The sequence below is a fragment of the Rhinolophus ferrumequinum genome, chromosome 22 (assembly GCF_004115265.2).
Source record: "Rhinolophus ferrumequinum isolate MPI-CBG mRhiFer1 chromosome 22, mRhiFer1_v1.p, whole genome shotgun sequence".
In the NCBI taxonomy this organism is placed as follows: domain Eukaryota; kingdom Metazoa; phylum Chordata; class Mammalia; order Chiroptera; family Rhinolophidae; genus Rhinolophus; species Rhinolophus ferrumequinum.
Window position 1 is genome coordinate 40,812,296 of NC_046305.1, and position 20,046 is coordinate 40,832,341.

The 20,046-nt window shown below is 37.0% G+C and overlaps 1 protein-coding gene across 1 annotated transcript in view; it reads right to left on the reverse strand.

Annotated features, from left to right (window-relative positions):
• Nucleotides 1-277: 277 nt before the first annotated feature.
• Nucleotides 278-20,046, reverse strand: part of LOC117014808 (calcium-binding mitochondrial carrier protein SCaMC-1) — a 38,121-nt gene continuing 18,352 nt past the window's right edge. The window contains exons 4-10 of the mRNA XM_033093041.1: nt 16,965-17,076; nt 14,639-14,797; nt 11,960-12,112; nt 10,972-11,079; nt 9,278-9,445; nt 5,955-6,105; nt 278-3,536 (exon numbers count right to left, since the gene is read on the reverse strand). Of these exons, the coding sequence (XP_032948932.1) occupies nt 3,352-3,536; nt 5,955-6,105; nt 9,278-9,445; nt 10,972-11,079; nt 11,960-12,112; nt 14,639-14,797; nt 16,965-17,076 (1,036 nt within the window). The 3' untranslated portion in view covers nt 278-3,351. The remainder of the gene's footprint in view (nt 3,537-5,954; nt 6,106-9,277; nt 9,446-10,971; nt 11,080-11,959; nt 12,113-14,638; nt 14,798-16,964; nt 17,077-20,046) is intronic.

Consider the following 20,046-nt stretch of genomic DNA (forward strand, 5'->3'; position numbering starts at 1 on the left):
TTCCCTCTCCCTGCGGCCTTTCCTGCATTCCCTCTGCCTGCGATGCCCTTCCAGACATCAGCAGAGCCCATTCCCCTCCCTCCTGCAGGTCTTTACTCAAATAGCACTTTCTCAGGGAGGCCTCTCTATCTAAAACTGCAACCCAACCCCAGCACGACCTTCTGCACTTATCATGACATTTAGTGTGTTTATGGTCTGTCTCTCCCTACTAGATAATCTCCAGGAGGAAAGGTACTGGCTTTTGTTCAGTGCTGGGTTCTCAGTCCCTAAAAGTCCTAAAAGTGCCCAGCACACAGTAGGAGTGTAGTAAATACACCTACTAAGTAAGAGGCAAGAAATAAATCCAGCAGCATTTTTCTAACAAAGGGTTCCTGAGAGCAGAAAGAGGCTTAGAGGTTATCTTGGAATCTGGGTGGTATTCGAGTTGGATTACAGAAATTTCTTTGCAGTCTTTTTCTGTGTTTTATATTTTAAAATTAAATTTTGTACTTATCGTCTGAATTATAACCATTTTTTAAATTACTTACTAGTAAATTTACTTAGCTTTTGTTTCCCACGACTTCAAGACAAACTGATATTCCACCAAAATGTGGCAAGAAATCCTGTGACTTTGGATTCTCCTTGGCACTATGCACCCCAAGGGGTATATCCCCAATTAGTAAATATGGAATATGACATCATCAAAAACATCATCTTATGCCAAAATGTATGATAGAAACAATAACTGCTGTGGCTATTCAGGAAAGGCCAAAATATTTGTTAAGACTATATGGAGTCAGAAATGAAAAGTATTATTCAAGCCGTTGCCGGTGATATAAGCTGTGTGACACAGCCATTTTTTTTCCATAGTTACCCAATTTTTTAAAAATGAGGAAACACGTCATTTCAAAAACAAATATTTATGTGTGTGTGTGTGCATTTTTAATATAAATGGAAAGTAAGTATGCAATAATGCCAGAAGTAATCTATCTTCAACTCCGAGCTCTTTTAAAAAGAATACAAAGTCATTTTTTTCAAAAGATATAAGATGCACAGATAAATCACATTCATACCTTACAAATGTTAAAAAGCAAACAATTTAAATTCATAATGAACAATGACGATTTTTCAGTAGCTTGACATTTCAGTTGTTCATTCCATAATTTTTATGGGTAAAAACAGAAAGAGTTAGTCATATAGCTTACCATTGTCACTTACGTATTACTCAAAAGTACAAACAGCCCTGGAGATAGAGTCCCATCCTTATAATACGCATTATAAAAATACCGAGGCATTTATCAGGCAAAACTAATATAATGAACAAGTCAAACATTTCTTTTTGGTTCAGAAAACATAAGAGGTATGTTTTGGTTCAGAAAACATAAGAGGTATGTCAAATAAAGTAAATGTCTATTATGTCATTAGATTTTCATTAAAATGCTGGCAATTTATAACAGACATTACTAGAAATCAAACTTGAGTTTAGGAACTAAATTAAAAACCAGTAAGAATAACCTTAACTAATAAATATTTTTCTAAGTCTAATCACATGTATCAGAAAAGGTACTTGACTACAAAAATGGCTTTAGTGAAATAAAAACATGCTACTGATCTTATACATTATCTACATCATAACATGTTCTTAAGACTTGGGGCAAGACAGAATACGAATGTATATATTTATAAATTGGGCCTTTCATTTAAATACATGTACCTAATATATAAAATTAAGATATGCTACTATGTACTAAGGTTTGTGCTGCTCAAATTGAGAATTGTAGTTTCAGAGAAATTCAGCAGTGAGGGGAAAATGAGAATGTCATTCGCCCATGATTAACCCAATTCATGTAATAAACTAATTTCAGATTACCAAGAAAGGTCCCAGAAGCCTGCCTGATTAAAACAAAATCTGAGTCAAGTAGGAAACAAAGGACAAAGAAAAGAGAGATGCTCTTTAAAAGTGCATATAAGTAAAAAGGTTTTGCTTCCTCGGGCTTTTCGAAGCAATGCCAGAATAAACAGACTCTTTCAAATAAACTGCCTCGTGGTGATATTGTAACAATAATACACTGACAGTCAGTGTATCATCATCTCAGGAACCAAATAACAATGCAAGAAAAATGTTAAAAGGCCACTGAAATAAACGAAAACTATTTCAACACTCCTCCTTATACGAAAGTGATGTGAATGGACCAGCGTATTCTTATGCCTTGAAATTCTGCCACTTAACGTTCATTCTTATTCAGCTTAAAGAAAGATAAGGATATAAACCCTATACTTATTTGGCTGCTGTAGGTATGTTTTCAGGCAATGATTTTCTATTATGTCTCTACAAGGACATTTTAAGACGTCTATAAAGACATTCAAAATATACAAAACAATTTAAATTTCAAGGTTTTCTGATCATCTTTTTTTTTTTTAAGAAAAAGATAATTAAGTACAAAGGAACTGGCATAAACTTGAGTCATCCAAAATAAAGATGAATGATTTCTACCACACAAAATGAATGTAGTTCAAACAAGCACATGTTTCAGATTTAGGATTCAAGGCAGAGGTTTGTAGAAAGGACTAATAAGAAAAGACAAAATATTGGAATCTGTCAGCTGCTCCTCTTTGTGCACCAGAAATGCTGGGCTGCACCAGGAGCAGAAGGACAGACAAATGGACAGGTTTCTCCTGCACTGCAATTCCCTGTTCCCTGGAGACTGGGGCCTCTGGCTCAGGAGAAAGCCCCAGGGCGAGTGGAATGTGCATTTGTGGCTGGTGGTTTAAAGGCAGAATTTTCTCTGAAGCTCCTTCCCTCCACTCTTCACCCCTGCCTCCCCAGCACACCTGCTCCCTCAGCCCTACTCAAGTGCACCCAATGACCCCTTCCATTGGGGTGACTCCTGATGAAGCACAACTCCCCACAGGGCCCCCAGCAATAGGGGTGCCCATATTTGGGCAGTTCCCAGTCCTGTGGGCTCCCGCTATCTGGGGAACAGATTTTGGATCTGGATCTCCCCGGAGACTGGGTCCTGGGCTTGGATCTTTCCCTAGGGATATGTCTTCCCCTTCAAGTCTCCTCCTCCTCTCCCACCACTGTAAATATTTCAAGGAAATGAAAAAGGAAAAAAAAAGACAAAAGAAAAAGATGGAATACAATTATGTGGCCTTTTCAAAATTACATGAGCTTATCAAAACTATGATTTTTAACAATTCTGTATATATAAAATTGAGCCCAAATGTTTAAAGTGATCACTGATATGCTGGTCCCTTTTGTGAAAAAAAATACAGATTACTTTGCCATAGACTTGCAATTCTAGAAGAAAAAGTCACTCTAGAGATTATTGAAATTTTCAATAATCATGCTAAGGTAAAAAATTCAACATGTCATTTCTGGGTTACTCCTAAAGTTTCTTTCATATTTTCATAAACCACATAACTGATGCCTACAGCGGGGAGCACTTTCATGAAGTTTGGGGTGATGCCTCTGTAAAGTCCTGGGATCCCTTCTTTGGAAATTATTCGTCGAAAGAGGCCGACCATGTTCAGCTGTGGGGTTCCTTCCACCACGGCTAGAAAACAAAAAGAGAAACCAGGCTAATGTAATATGCAAGCATGTTTCGCTATTATTACCATACACACCTGAGGCCTACACACAATTATGATTCAGAGTGATATTCTAGAATACAATGAAAAGATAAAACGTATTCCAAAGGGCCCGAGAAAGTACCCCTTCATATAATTCTCCTTGTTTAGCACCTAATAGTGAGTGCCTCAGTCATAATCATGATTGATGGATGACTATGTGCTAGATATTGGGTTAATCGCTTTATACACAAATCCTTCAACGTAGGTATTATTATACCCACTTTATAAATGAGGAATTGGAGACTTGGAAAGATCGGAAAACTTGTCCTAATACACTTAGCTAGGAAATGTATGAGAGCTGAGAGCTGGCAGTGTTCCGACTCTAAAGCTCATGCACTTTCGACCAATCCACACTGCCCCGCACTGCCACCGCCACTGCCACCGCCACTGCCACCACCCTCCTCATTAACCAAGCACTGAAGAGAGAACAGGTCAATCCTGAGAAGTTAGGGGAGTACGGGGGACACTTCGAGGAGGATAGGAATATATAGGGTCCCTGGGCCTTGGAAATAAATGATCTTGATAGGCAAGAAAGGGAGAGGAAAAAAAGCCCAAGTTGCTGGCGCAACCAAGTGAAGGGCAGGAACGTGAATGTGCTATGGGGACACCCATTTGAGAATTGTAGTTTCAGAGAAATTCAGCAGTGAGGGGAAAATGAGAATGTCATTCGCCCATGATTAACCCAATTCATGTAATAAACTAATTTCAGATTACCAAGAAAGGTCCCAGAAGCCTGCCTGATTAAAACAAAATCCGGCCAGTGATGGCCGGATGTGGTTCCTCACAGATGGTACGGAGCGGCCGGAGGTAGGCAAGGCAGGCATGTGGCAATGGAGATGAAGTGAAAACATTAAGTGGGGTCACATGATGATGCGCTTTGATATTCCCACTAAGAACTTTGGAATTTATTCTGAAGACACTGAAGAGCCACAAAGATTTCTGAGCAGGCATTGAATGATCAGATCTTGACGTTAGAAACAAACCCATCAACCAGGCAAGGGACTGAACTGGAGTTGGCAAATGGAGGGGAAGACTAGCTAGGCAATGGTTTGATCAGGAGGCCCGGGTTTGAAGTCCAGCTCCACTAGTTACCAAATGTATAACCTTGTAGGAGTTACTTAATCTCTTTTGGCCCCAGTTACTCATCTGCAAAATGGAGATACTATTAGTATCAACCCCAAAGACGGTCATGATGGTTAAATGAGAGAATACACATGAAATATTCAGTTTACTACTTTGCCTTTTTCTCTGCAACCATATGGTCTTCTTTCAGCTCCTCGAATGTGCCTGTTTTCTCCTGCCTCGGTGCCCTCACACGGGCTTTATCTCTGGCTGGAATGCTCTTTTCCATTCCTCCCGCCTTTGTCCAGGTAACTCCCACTTGTCTTTCCAGGGTCAGCTTAAATGACAACACTGTCTGGTCCCCTTAGGTTAAGTTAGAGACCCATCTCTGTGCCCCCTGAACAAGGGGAAGTGGGTGAACGAGGTTACTTGCTCCATGTGTGTCCTCTCCACACGGCAGAGACCGCATCTGACTTGTGGGCTGCTGTAACCCTACCATCTGGCAGGGTGTCCAGCACCCGACAATGGTTCGGGAACTTATTTTTTAATTAATGATTGACTGCTTGGCTGCGGGAGGAGTGGTTGGTACTTGGAAGAGAGATTGGGGATAGAGCTATAGAGACCCAGGGTGTACTACTCAAAGAAAGGACAGAGGGTAAGATTGGCCAGGGAAAGAAAAAGACAAAAAGGCACAGAATGTCTACTTTAATATAGCAATAAAAACCAGCAAATCATAAAAGAATCATCAATGAGGTGGCAGAAGAGCCAGGAGGGCACAGTGTCACCAAAGTAAAGGGAGGAGACAGTGTCACAGTGGGGAGGGATCACAGTTCAGAAGTTGTAGGGTCTAATCATAATACACAATTTCATCCACCATTTATCACCAATCTGAAAAATGCCAGTTGCTTTACATATGTCGTTGCTAATTCTTACAACACTATGCAGCTTTCATTCTCATTTACAGATATAGACTCCTAAAACATGTGTTCTCAACATGGGCCAAAAAAACGCTTACTCTACGCTTAAAGCTCAGATATATACATGGTACATGTGCAATGTGTCTGTGGTATTAAAATTTCATGAAGAGGGAGTGATTAGAAAAATATTAGGTTGGTGCAAAAGTAATTGCGGTTTTTGCAATTATTTTTAACCTTTTAAACTGCCATAACTTTTGCACCAACCTAATACTTTGTAAAAAGGCTCCTTAGGGACTTGAAGTTCCAAAAGCATGTTACTACTGTGGGACTTTTACCAGTGTCATCCTTTCGTGGAAAACTCACCTTGAGCCTGCATGCGTGTTCTCACCAAAGCCAAGGGGTAGCTGGCCAGCTGCCCACAGGTGCTGGATAGGGCGCCACATCCCAGCAACACCATGACTCCAGGGTTTACAGAGTCTTTGGCAAAATTATCCAGCCAGTGGGACTTCAAGAGCTGCCAGAGAAACAGGAAAAAGAAAAATAGTGAACAACTAACTTTACGACCACTTTCATTCAACATGAACATTTTCACAGCTAGTCTCATCCTTGTGAGAGACAGGCCACCTTTCTGCAAGATGGGGTGGCACACTCCTGGAAGCAGCGGCTCTGCAGAGAGGTGGGGAAGCCATGAGGGATTCAGAACACCTGAGGTTTGCCCTTGTTGCTCATTTTCTTCTAAATAAACGTGAAGATCAATAGTACACCAAATGTAGGACCTAAAGAACATTTTCTGTGGTGAGTATTAATAAAAATAATATACTACTAATTGCATCTAATTTTGTACTTTACACGTTATTTCATTTAGCCCTTTTACAAAGCTCTGAAGTAAAGCTATTCTTCTAAATTTAGAAATGAGGAAAATTAGTCGCCGTGGAATTTTTTTTAACAGAGGTACAGAATCAAGTGTACTGATCCTCCAGACCATGCTTTTTCCCCCTCTTATTCTAGGTCCCTATCTTTCCATTACAAGGCAATAATTGAGAAAAGTTGTATAAAATATGTATGTTAGTCTACTTTTTAAATATAAAATATTTTAAGTATAAAAAATATATGCCAATATGTGGCCAAAATTATATTTTGTTATGGTAGCCCGAGAATACTAATACACTAACCAAAACAATCTACAAAGTCAACGCAATTCCTAGTCAAACCCCAATGATATTTTTTTCTGAGGAAACAGAAAACCATTCTAAAATTTATATAGAATCTCAAGGGACCCCCAACTAGCTGAAATAATCTTGGAAAAGAAGAATAAATTCGAAGGCCTCACACTGCCTGATTTCAATATATACTATAAAGCAATAGTAATCAAGACAGTGTCATACTGGCATAAAGACAGATACATAAGTCAATGGAACAAAATAGAAAGCCTAGAAATAAACTCTTGACCATATGTCCAAATGATCTTCAACAAGGGTGTCAAGACCACACACTGGGGAAAGGACAGTTTCTTCCACAAACAGTGCTGGGGAAGTTGGATGTCAACATGCAAAAGAATCAAGTTGGACCCCTACCTTACACCATATACAAAATCAACTCAAAATAGACTAACTACCTAAAAATAAAACCTAATATTATAAAACTCCTTGGAAAAAGCATAGGATAAAAGCTTCGGGACATTGGATTTGGCATTTCTTGGATATGACACGAAAAGTATAAGCAACAAAAATGAAAATAGATAAATGGACTACATCAATTTCTGTGCAGCCAAGGAAACAATAAACAGAATGAAAAGGCAATCTATAGAATGAGAGAAGATACTTGTAAACCATGTATCTGATAAGGGTTAATATCCAAAATATTTAAAGAACTCCCATAACTCAACAACAACTTAAAAAAATGATTAAAAATGGGCAAAGGACTTGGATAGACATTTCTCCAAAAAAGATATATAAATGGGCAACAAGCATATGAAAAAAATGATCAACCTCACGTATCATCAGAGAAATGCAAATCAAAAGAACAATGAAATATTGCCTCATACACCATGGTTTGGCCCCTATCCAAAAAAACAAAACAAAAAAACAACACCCCACCCCACCCCATCCCCAAAAAACCCCAGGAACCAGCAAGCATTAGCAAGGATGTAGAGAAATTAGAACTCTTGTGCACTGTTAGTGAGAATGAAAAAGGGTACAGCTGCTATGAAAACAGTTCGACAATTTCTCAAAAAGCTTAATATAGAATCACCACATGACCCAGGAATTCTACCCCTAACAGAGACTCTAACAGATTTGAAAGCAGAGACTCAAACAGATGCTTGTATACAATTTTCATTATGGCATTATTCACAATAACCAAAAGGTAGAAACAACCCAAATGTCCATTAACAGATGAATATACAAAATGTGATATCACATACAATGGAATATTATTTAGCAATAAAAAGGAATAAAGTTCTGATATATGCTACCACATGGATGAACCCTGAAAACATTATGCTAAGTGAAATAAGCCCGAAAGAAAAATCATTGCATGATTCCACTTATATGAAATCACTAGAATAGGTAAATTCACAGAGACAGGAAGTAGATTAGGGGTTACCAGGGGCTCAGGGGGAGAAGAGAGTGGGGAGTTATTTCTTAATAGTTACATACTTCATGTTTGGGGTGATGAAAAAGTTTGGGAAATAGATAGTGGTGATAAATATACATTATACATACTGCACACAACATGCGTAACATGTTAATTACACAATGTGGAATTAATTACACAATGTGGAATTAATGTCCCTGAATGGTGCCCTTAAAAATGTTTAAAATGGCAAATTTTATGTTATATATATTATACTACAATTTTTAAAAATTGATGAGTTAATATACTAAAAGCCATTGAATTATACACTTTAAATGAGTGAAATGTATGGTATGTGAATTATAGCTTAATAAAGCTGTTTTTAAACAAGTCCTCTAAGAAAGCTCTTATTACACATTCCACCCCTCCCCTCAGCTATAGGTTGGCTCCCTCCCCAGTGCACCCAGGTTTTCTTCCATCACAGCACAAGTAACCACTGTACTTTAGCTGTTTGCTTGTCTATCTCCCCCACCAGGCCTTCGGTTTTTTTTAAGGCAGACACCAAGTCCTTCTTGCAATCTTTAGATCCAATGTCTAATCGAGTGGCTTGCACACAGGTAGTGTGTGCTCAATACATGTTTGTCAGATTCATAAATTATTCAATGGTTTAAATGGCAAGGTTGGTTAAAAATCTGTAGTCTGAGTTGTCTTGTCGGTACCAGGGGTAAATCTGTGTTACCCATGTCAGTCTCTTGGTTTTATCAATGTCAGATTTGAACAAATCTAAGAAAATGTGCCATTTTTGCTTATTTTCTCTCCCCTCAAAAAAAAAAAAAAATTCCCTAGCACCACCTTCTAAGTTGATACCTAAATGTGAGTCCATTCTCTTCAGTAAGAAAAATAATTCACAGGGAAATCTATACAAAACTTACCACAGGTGTATGAGGTTTTATATTCAAGGTACTTGAAAAGATCAAGTAACACACCTTTGAATCTACTTTTGTCACATATTGTTCCCTGGTATATATGTACTTCTTTATACAAAGTCAAATTTCAAACAATAAGAACTATTTGACTACACTTTCAGGTTCAAAAGATTGCTGCAAACTCACCTCATACACAGCGAGATCTATACCTGCATAAGGTATGATGCCTAATAAATTGGGAATATAACCTTTGTAAAAAGCTCCCATGCCTTCATATTTCACAATCTTCTTGGCACAATCAAAGAGTCCAGAGTACTGGCCGGTTTTGCCTACAGCCAACCTGGTTTTCAGAACCTGGTCATGAAAGAATGCAACAAAATATTATTGCTCATATTAACTCTATCATCATGAAATTCAAAAGAGGTCATCTTAGAGAACAACTACGTAGCACATATTGTCAGACACATGACAGTTGACGTGTTCTCCCTTACATATTATCTCTGTTGAGGGGCTAAGACGAGAGCAAGAGGACGCATTTATTGCAAAGAGGACCTGAATGAAGGCAGTAGCAGAAGAAATTGAGAAAAGATCATCGATTGATGTCTTAATAAAATGCACTGGTGACCAATTAGGTACGTAGGGTGAGGGAAATGGTAGCGTAAAAGACGATTCCAGTGTTTCTAGCTCGGAGCACAGGATGGGGGCAGCAGGAAGGTGGAAAGGTGAAGCTATTAACTGAGATGAGCAATGTAAGAGGAAGACTAGGTATGGAGTTAGGACTCTTTTTGAGGGGTGTGTGGAGTAATATGAATTATCATATTAAGATGCTTGCAAGGAGAATTCCAGTAGCACGCACGCCACAAAGGTGAAAATTAAGAGCATATCTTGCCTAGATCATACGAGGTATTGAAAAACCCTTTGTCATATCAGTAAAGAGATCCACATCTATAATATTATTTTTGCTCTAAAGTAGGAGTCGGAAAACTTTTTCTGTAAAGACCAGACAGTAAATATTTTAGTCTTTGCAGGTTTAAATTACCAGGTCTCTGTTGTATATTGGTTTGGGTTTGTTTTCTGTTTGTTTTTCTTAACCACCTTTAAAAATGTAAAAACTATTCGTAGCTCAAGGGCTGTACAAAATAGTCCACAGGTCCATGATTTGCCAACCATACTGTAATGGAAGGATATCAAGGTAGGGCGACCATCACCTAGTCAAATCCTGAGGTTCCATTATATAATATAATATAATATAAAATACTACCAGGTCTTACGGTAATGTTTGCTATCAGAAATTTATGGTATCAGAACTCTTCAGAGAAGAATGGGTGTTATCATTTTTATCAATACTGTGGTGGCCAGCCTCCGAGATGGCCCCCACTATCCCTGCCTCTTGGTATTCACACCCTGTGTAGTCCCTTCCCACCAGGAGTGCTCTGTGTGACCAACAGAATACAGCAGAAATGACAAAAGACTGAAGCTTCCATCCTGGGTGCTTACGCTCTCTCCGTCTCTTTCTCTGATCACTGACTTGGGGAAACCAACGATCGTGCTGTGAGGAAACTCAAGCAGCCTAAGGAGAGGCCCGTGTGACGAGGAACTGATGTCTCCAGCCAACAGCCAGGGAAACAGGTGAGCATGGAAGCAGATTCATCCCCTGTTGAACCTTGCAGTGACTGTAGCCTTGGCTGACACCTTGACTGCAGGCTGTGAGAAACCCTGGGCCAGAGGCACCCAGCTAAGCTCCTCCCACATTCCTGACCCACAGAAACTGAGTTAATAAATGCTTATTTTTTGAAACTGTTAATTTTGGGATAGTCTGTTACACAGCAACAGATAATACACACACTATTAACACAGTCAGACTTCACAATGGCACTTACCTCCATAGGGTAAATAAATGTCTGTGCAGTTGCTCCAGCCATGGAACCAGAAATAAATCTCTCAGTGGTACCTATTTTTTGTCCTTCCTCAGTAAGCAACTTCTTGTACTGTATAAATACATTTTTAAATGCACTTTAATACCTGCTATAGATAGAATCGTGTCCCCCTCACAAATTCATATGTTGAAGCTGTAACCCCCTGGACATGGGGCCTTTGGGAGGTAATCGGGGTTAGATGATGTCATGAGGGTGGGGCGCTTATGACAGGATTAGTGTCCTTATAAGAAGAGACGCCAGAGAGTTTTCTGTCTCGTTCCATCTCTCTCGCTTACTCTTTCCACATGTATGCACCAAGGAAAGGGCATGTGAGCACACAGCAAGAGGGCAGTCATCTGCAATCCAGGAAGAGCGTTCTCACCAGAAACCAAATTGCTCAGTGCCTTGTTCTTGGACTCGCCACCTCCAGCACTATGAGCAATAAATTCTGTTGTTTAAAACATCACTGTATGGAATTTTGTTATGGCAGCCTGAGCTGAATTATGACTATACCAAAATACAAATAAGTTGCTAGAAATCAATTAATTGACAATATGATGTTTCTCAAAATACATACAATGCATTAACGTACCTAGCAGAAAAGCAAGGCTTAAATGCTAATATATTTTAGTTTACTGGACAGTGGCTTTTCAAGTTAAATTTCCATAGAACACAGATATTCCACAGATGGGACCCAGTTGCTCCTTTGCTAAAACAGAATAATAGCATTCTTTCCCAGATGCACAAAAATACAGGGTTAAGAAAGTGTTCACAGTTTTTGGGTAGTTGTCCTTTAGTTTTTCTATTTTTTAAGATGAGTTTATTTTCACCAATACCATTAAAACTAATAAGTAAGTGACAAGTAAATATTAACAAAACAACTCAGAAAAACAGTTTTTGTGGATAATACATATAATTACACTATCACTACCAATACAATGATAACAATTACCTGCTCATATGCCCAGAACTTTACAGCTGTCTCAGGAGCAATTTTAATGACATTTGTACCATTTCCTCTCCAAAGGGAGCGGATACCTCCTTCTTTTACCATCTGTCGAAAGCCACCATATATGTTCATTTTGCCTGATTTTGAACCATGGACCTAAAAATAAAAGCAAAATGATATAAAATACTGGTGGCCTGTTATTACTACTTCTAAAGTAACCATACAAGCCACTCTCTTTTCTCCAATATGTTTTATTACTACAAGAAGATATATTTGAAAATAGTATATAGAAAGTTGAAAAAATATATAATGATGGGAAAAATTATTACCACCATTTTAGATACCTGATTCTGAATTTAAAACTGAAAAGAAAAAAATTATATCCTCAATGTGGCAAAGCAGACAGAGAGAACATGATCAAAATTAAAATTATTATGAACAACATTCATAAGAAAACATGTACTAAATTACATTTTAGGCTACGGAACACCCTTTGGAATGTGAAAAAGTTCAGTTTCAGAAAAATAAAAATATGTACTATGGGTAATATATTACCCCTCCCCCCCCAAGAAGTAATACCGACATGAAATATAAATGGGTCTGAAAACAATTTGGATATTATATATATCAGAGCCATAGATACTGGAATATACAGAGCTTGACACCAAAAATAAAACTTGTACCTTCTATGTCTTATCTCGAGGCTTCTCCAGGCAATAAATTCATGACAACATGTATCAACAGCCTAACCCAGTGAGTACTGATAACTACTTCGCTTATACTATAGATGTGATAGTTGTATAAATATACTACCTTGTTTCCCCGAAAATAAGACCTAGCAGGATAATCAGCTCTAATGTGTCTTTTGGAGAAAAAAATAATATAAGACCTGGTCTTATTTTACTATAATATAAGACCAGGTATGATATAACATAACATAACATATAATTAATATAATACAATATAATACAATACAATATAATACTGGATCCGGCTAGGTCTTATTTTCAGGGAAACACAGTAGACTTTGTGATCACTTCCATCTAAAAACTGATTAAGTCTAATAAACCAAAAATAATTAAAGAAATCAGCTATTCTTCTGATTGTTTTTGGCTTGCACAAAATGAGTGATTACTATTTAAAAAATAAAAAATAAAAAACAAGAGGGAAGGGGTTGAAGAGTAAAAGTCAACCATGTGAGCAGCACATGACTGAGCCACAATAAAAACTCTGGACACCAAAAATTCAGGTGAGCATTCTTGGTGGGTGTGCAACACTCTCTGCATATTGTCACACATTAATGCCAAGAAGGTGACACATCATGACCCTATGTGGAGAGGACAACAGATCTGCATCTGATACTTCCCCAGGGTCAGCTCTATGTTCTTCTTTCCTTGGCTTATTTCAATCTATATCTTTTTCCCTGTAATAAACCATAACCATGAGTATAAAATCCTCCAGTGAGTTCTGGCAGTCCTTCTGAGTTACCAAATCTGAAGGTGGTTTTGGGAACCCCTTGAACATGCAGAAACTAAAGTCCAAAGATACCCACTTTATTTTAAGTGAACTCCACAATAAAATATTACAAAGGAAAAGATGAGTGCTTATTCAAGCTCTCTCAAAGTCAATTTACTAAGGAAATTGTTCCTAAGAAAAAACACACAGACCAATTCCCTCTCCTTTTTCTTTAAAGCACTATCTTTACCTCTAAGCATGGTTTGAGATTAGGTACATTCTGTATGGATGCTGGTTTAAAATACTGTCAGACATAGTTTGGTATGTCTGAGGAACCTAAGGACAAATATAAAAAGTGTTGACTATAGGAATAAACTCAACTTAAAAGAAATATATTTTTAAAACAACTACTATATTCCAGTAGGGTATTCCAATGTATCAGGTGTCTTGATATACCTATGTTATTTAATTCTGACAAACACCCTTGTTAGATATTCTTATTCCCATTCCAGAATGAAAGAAAATGAGATCTCAGGGGTTTCGGGAAGTATGAGAACCATGAACTTTGGAGCCAAAAATACTCCACTCCTCATCTAATTTGTTGTAAAGGAAAAGTTCTTTAACTCTCTGAGCCTCAGGTTCCCCACAGATCATAAGAGGATAAAATACCTTCCTCACTGGGTTACTAGGAGGATTACACAGGTTACAATATGACCACCAAATAAGAAATAATTCCTTTCCTTTCCCTCTTTCCAGTCTGACCAGCCTACACTGCTAGTCAATAGCAAAGTTAATCGATAAATCCAGGTCTTTTTCTGCTAACCTCAGCTCTAGAAAAAATTTTAAAATTACATCCTCGTTCCAAGATTCTATATTTCAGAAAACGCCCCTTTTGAGGAAAGCACATAAAATAGAAGGAAAATATAAATAATTTAAGGAGAATACTACAATAATACCGTAACTGGAGACTTTTTTAGAATTAAACACTTGAATAATCATAGAACATCAGAGAGCAAAAGTTCATCACATACATACCAACAATTCACGTTTGGTAGGACATTGAAATATTGACATGGACTGAATTTAGGGTTTATGGCAATAAAACAGATTTTTTATATAGGTATGAGAGACTAGTACTGAGAATTTTTAAACTTATTTCAAAGCACCATATTTCTCATGGTTTTAGGATATTTAGGACAGACTTAGACACAAGATCAGGAAGTTCACCTGCATCATGACTTTCAGACGATCCAAAGGGGCAGTGCTTGTTCGAGAGACAGCCCCAGCAATACCTCCTGCCAGAAGCTGCCTCCACCACTGTCCGGACTTTATCTCCTCTTCCGTGAATTCATCCGGAATAGTTAAACTATCTCCTATGTCAATACCCTGTTGAAATGGAAAGAAGACCCCCAGGCTCATTCAATTAAAAACAGATCATTCCAGATAGTTTGTTTTGGTGAAGAATCATGTGTTATTTTATAGTGAAGACCAACTTCATTCCTTAGAAACTATACTAAACCATTCATTCCATTTGAGCATATAGATGATTATAAATAGCCTGTTCGCACTAAATGAAGTGCAGTATCAGTTCACAAGAAAGGAAAATTAACAGTAATTACAAATTTACAAAACCAACAATTACAATTTTCTGTCTTAATAGAGTCAGAGTAACTTTTCTCCTCCCAATCTAAGTCAAAATGAAAGGGCAGCATTTTATCAGATGTACTGAATCCTTACAACTAGAAAAAGAAATTAGTTTGTCAATTCTTCAAAGATACTCCCTTTATCTCAAAATTATATCCATATTATATTATACTTTATACCATAACATATGCTTTATAAATGTAAATAGAATTAAATAAAAATTGTGTATGCAAATACCCCTAAATTTATTTCCTAAATACACTGTCTATAAATATTTTTATAAATCTAACTTGTTGTTTATAGCATGTGATAGATTCTATATAAAATTTAATTCACAGGAGATATTGCTTAAAATGATCTGCCCTCTGATCTATTCTAAACATCACTATAGATTACAAATGTAGTTTGAGAGAAACAAAGTTCTATAATGATAATATTTTTACAACTTTAGTATCTAAATAATTTTGGTGTAAAAGATTTTATAGATAAGATTATAAGTGTAAATGAAAAAAAGAGTTTCTATGGAAAATAACCTCACAGGTGATCTGATCATAAATGCCTAGCTGGGCAGGTCATGGCGGGTAGTCACGCCCCAGGCATATAATTTCTTTAGTAAAAGTTTTATCTTTGCCTTAAGCAAGCAATGTTCATTATTTCTGTGCATCTAGGTTAATACACCTTTGAAATGCCCCCTTTCCAAACCCCTCAAGAGAGCACATAATCTTAACTATCGTGTAATCCCGTTCCTCCCACCTTCATGTAATCTCCCTTACATTCCCTCCTTCATTTCAAGCACATAAAGAGAAACTGCAAACTGTTATCAGCCGAAGCATTTATCCCAGTCTGTTGAAATCTTGCTTCCAAGTGTATCCTCTGTTTGGCTCAAATACATTTTTATTAAAATTCCCTACAGGCTTGGATGTTCTTAGGGTGACAGTAGTAACCTCTTTCTTCATTTTCAGTAAAATGGATACTCTTATCAACTATCTCCAAAGATACAGTAAGAATTTGATTATGTAAATACAACTTCACATAAGTATAAAATTTATCTAGGCGACTGACTACTAATATAGTAGTATACTCATAGTTGAAAAGGCATTAATCACCAATAATTCTACAATGCTCTATGTACGTTTAGGCATAGTTACTAGTAGCAACGTGAACTCTACGCTTCATATCGTGCATACAAAACTTACTAAAATCCATGAAAAGTCCAGATGCCAAACCCATCAGGAAAAAAAAAAATTCTTGTTGGTTTCAGGAGCAGATTGCACAATAAACTGTACTTTGTGTACACCACCATCTTAGCAAAATATTAATGTAATTTAATGAATTAAAATGTGCAAGTTTTGAAGAATAAAGACAGACAGGTGTGAAATACTGAGCAGATGAACCAAAAGGATTTTTTTTAACTTTCAATAATTACAAGTGCCTTATGCCAGAGATAAACCCACGCAGTTGACTAAAGGAGCATAAGTTTCAGAGGGGATCTTTGGCCTCGTCAATCGCCAAGGAAACAGATCCCCAGCAAGCATGAGGTGCTGATAATTTAGGCAATATAGTACCTACAAACAGTAAAAGCCAATGGCTTTCACACTTCCTATGGCAGAATACTTACATGCCAATAAAAGCTGGACAGCTTATGTTCATAAGACTTTTGGAAGGCAGTACCTCTTCTAAGTTTTGAGAACAGCAAAAAAAGGTACTACATCTGCAATATTTATGCAGTCTTGGGGAATTTTAAGATACTCTGAATATACGTGCAATAGAAGAACTCACAAGTGCAGGAGCTGTTGGGAGCTGGCTGGGCACCCTGAGCTGTAAATGTCACAAAACATTCTCAGGTGATAACTATAGCTGTGGCTTACAGCTCCAAATAAGTATAAATTAATACATAAAGCGGACTTACAGTAGAATGTTTCCAGAAACGGATAATTCCCTCAATGTCTGTAACAGGATTGAATAAGAAGTAGTCTCTCCATTCGTTCCAGTCCACTGTCAGAGTCCCATTAGAATCAATGCTAAAAAAGAAAAAAAAGAAGCAGCAGCAGCTAATTAAGGAACAAAACAACTGTATAAATAAAGCTAACATTACCGGCTATTTTGCAGAATGACAGTTTCTTTTCCAACTTAATTCCTATTAAGTGAAAAAATTCCAATTCACAATAATAGGTTATTGGAAATGGCAGCAAGCATTGGTGATCTATTAGACAGTTTTAATCTTTTAGATAAAAATGGACTCCCAAATTAGAGAGATCTCACTAAAGACTACTTTTGGCAGTCAATGAGCTATCAAACACAAAACCTGGAAGATAAAATATTGGAAGGTAGGAACGAATGGTTTATGATCCATTTTTTCTTGCACTGGCTCAGGAAGGTATTTCTGAATGTTCTATTGTAACAATTTCGAGGTGATTTTCGGATATACTCAAAATATGCTATCAATTTCTTTCTCCAAATTTCTCTAAGCTGAGAAAACTAGCAACGATTGAAAACAAAAATCAAACTTGGTGATTGGGTCTTTTGAGTCAAGAAGAAACCCTGATACCTCACCTGCAACATTTAAAGTTAATATATTATAACCTTACTTTTTACTTAAATTTTTTATTTAAAATTAATATATTGTAGTCTTAGATATTTTTCATTTAATGTTTTTGTTTTACAAGCTTCTTGGAAACAATGCCATTTGTACCTGTTTTTTTCCTAAGAGTAACTATATTGTGCCTGTGACTCTATATTTTGACTGCTTTGTTACTACTGTATACTGGGCACCCACAGTGGCTGGCACAAAAAAAGTGCTCATTTGTTGAATTAATGAATATGTCTGAAAAACAGTTTTGGTGTTGCCTCCAGGCTTTGTATTTATTCTGTAATTTGTGTGAAAATTATGAATAAAGATGGCAAGGGATTTTATAAATTTTGTTCACTACCATGACCAAAGTGTCTAGAACAGTGACTGGCACACAGTAAATATTTATTGAATGAATAAATGAATTCTAAATTCTGTAGCTTAAAGCCACAAAACACATAGTACTGACAAACTTCTTTTATAAAATGGTCTCACTGTGGGTTTATAGTGTTTTTCTTTTCAAATTACTAATGAGGTTGAGCATCTCTTACCATTATTTACTTGTTATGAATTTCTCCCCTGTGTGAAATGCCTGTTCATGCCTTTTGCCCATTTTTCTAAAGGTTGGGTGTCTTTTTCTTATATACCATGTTTCCCCAAAAATAAGACCTAGCCGGACAATCAGCTCTAATGCGTCTTTTGGAGCAAAAATTAATGTAAGACCTAGTCTTATTTTACTATAAGACCGGGTATAATATAATATAATATAATATAATATAATATAATATAATACCAGATCTTATATTAATTTTTGCTCCAAAAGATGCATTAGAGCTCATTTTCCAAAAATAAGCTAGGTCTTATTTTGGGGAAACATGGTATGTATAGCTCTCTATACACTTGATTCTAACCTTCAAGTTATAAATTAGCAAATACCTTCTCTTTGTCTTTTCACTTTGTTTATGGTGTCCATGAATAGGTGCTCTTAATTTTACTATAGCTGAATTTGTCAATCTGTTTATTTATGATTACTGCCTTTGTGTGTTTTTTTTAACAAATTCTTCCCTACAATGACATAAAAACATTTCCTTTTTTCCCCTTAAAAGTATTATAGTTTAACTTTCACATTTAGGTTGATTTTTGTGTGTGGTATGAGGTAGGTATCCAATTTCATTTTTGTCTGCATGGATGGATAACCAGGAGCTCCAGCACCATTTATTTAACAGTCTCTCCTTTTCACACTGATTTGTAAAGCTATTTCTCTCTTGTGACAAATCCCAAATATGGATGGGTATGTTTCTGGGTTATGATGTTCCTTTTGTCAATCTTGTCAATTTGTGTAGCAATACCACTGTCGTAATTATAGCTTAATAACAACTCTTGATATCCAATAGGGCAGCTCTTCCCTACCTCCCACCACCCCCACCCCTTTCCTTGTGGCTCGTTAAGAATGTCTTGGCATGGAAACATCCAAAATGCCCATCGGTAGACGACTGGATTAAGAAACTGTGGTACATTTATACAATGGAGTATTACACAGCCATAAGGAAGAATTAAATCTTACCATTTGCAACAACATGGATGGACCTAGAGAACATTATGTTAAGTGAAATAAGTCAGATAGAGAAAGACAAATACCATATGATCTCACTTATATGTGGAATCTAAAGAAAAGAATAAATGAATGAACTAATCAGAAACAGTCTCAGAGACATAGAGGAAAAACTGAGGGTTGCTAGATGGCGGGGGGGTGGGGATAAGGGGGAAGGTGAGGGGATTAGAAAGCACAGTCAGTAACCACAAGATGGCCACGGGGATACGGAAGTCAATTTGGGGAATGTAATCAATAATGCTGTAAGATTTTGTAGGGTATCTGAATGACACTTGTGTCATTAGGGAGACCACCTCAGGGATGATGTAGATGCCTGATCACTGCACTGTACACCTGAAGCTGAATCTGAACAATAATAATGTCAAACTACCATTATATATATATATAGTTACAAGAAGCGGAGTACAGCATTAGGAATAGAGACAGTAGAAATGTAATAGCTGTGTGCGATGTCAGAGGGGCGGTGGATGGGGGAGGGGAGTTGTCACTGTGAGAGGGGTATAAATGATAAATATCTAACTATTACATTGTTTTGTGCACCTGAAACTAATAAAAAAATAAAATAAAAATAAAAAAGAATGTCTTGGTTATTCTTGGGCCTTTGGTCTTCAATGGAAGTTTGAAACTCAGCTTAAGAAGCTTTTACATGGCACTGAATCATCAATTTGAAGAGAAGGTATATCTTTTCTGTATTGAGTCTTCTGTAATGCCTTCTAAATGAAATTTTTAAAGTTGCTCTTACAAAAGTATTGATTGTGGTATGTTGTGTTTTTTATGTATAGCTAATTCAGTTTGCTAATCTTTTCTTTA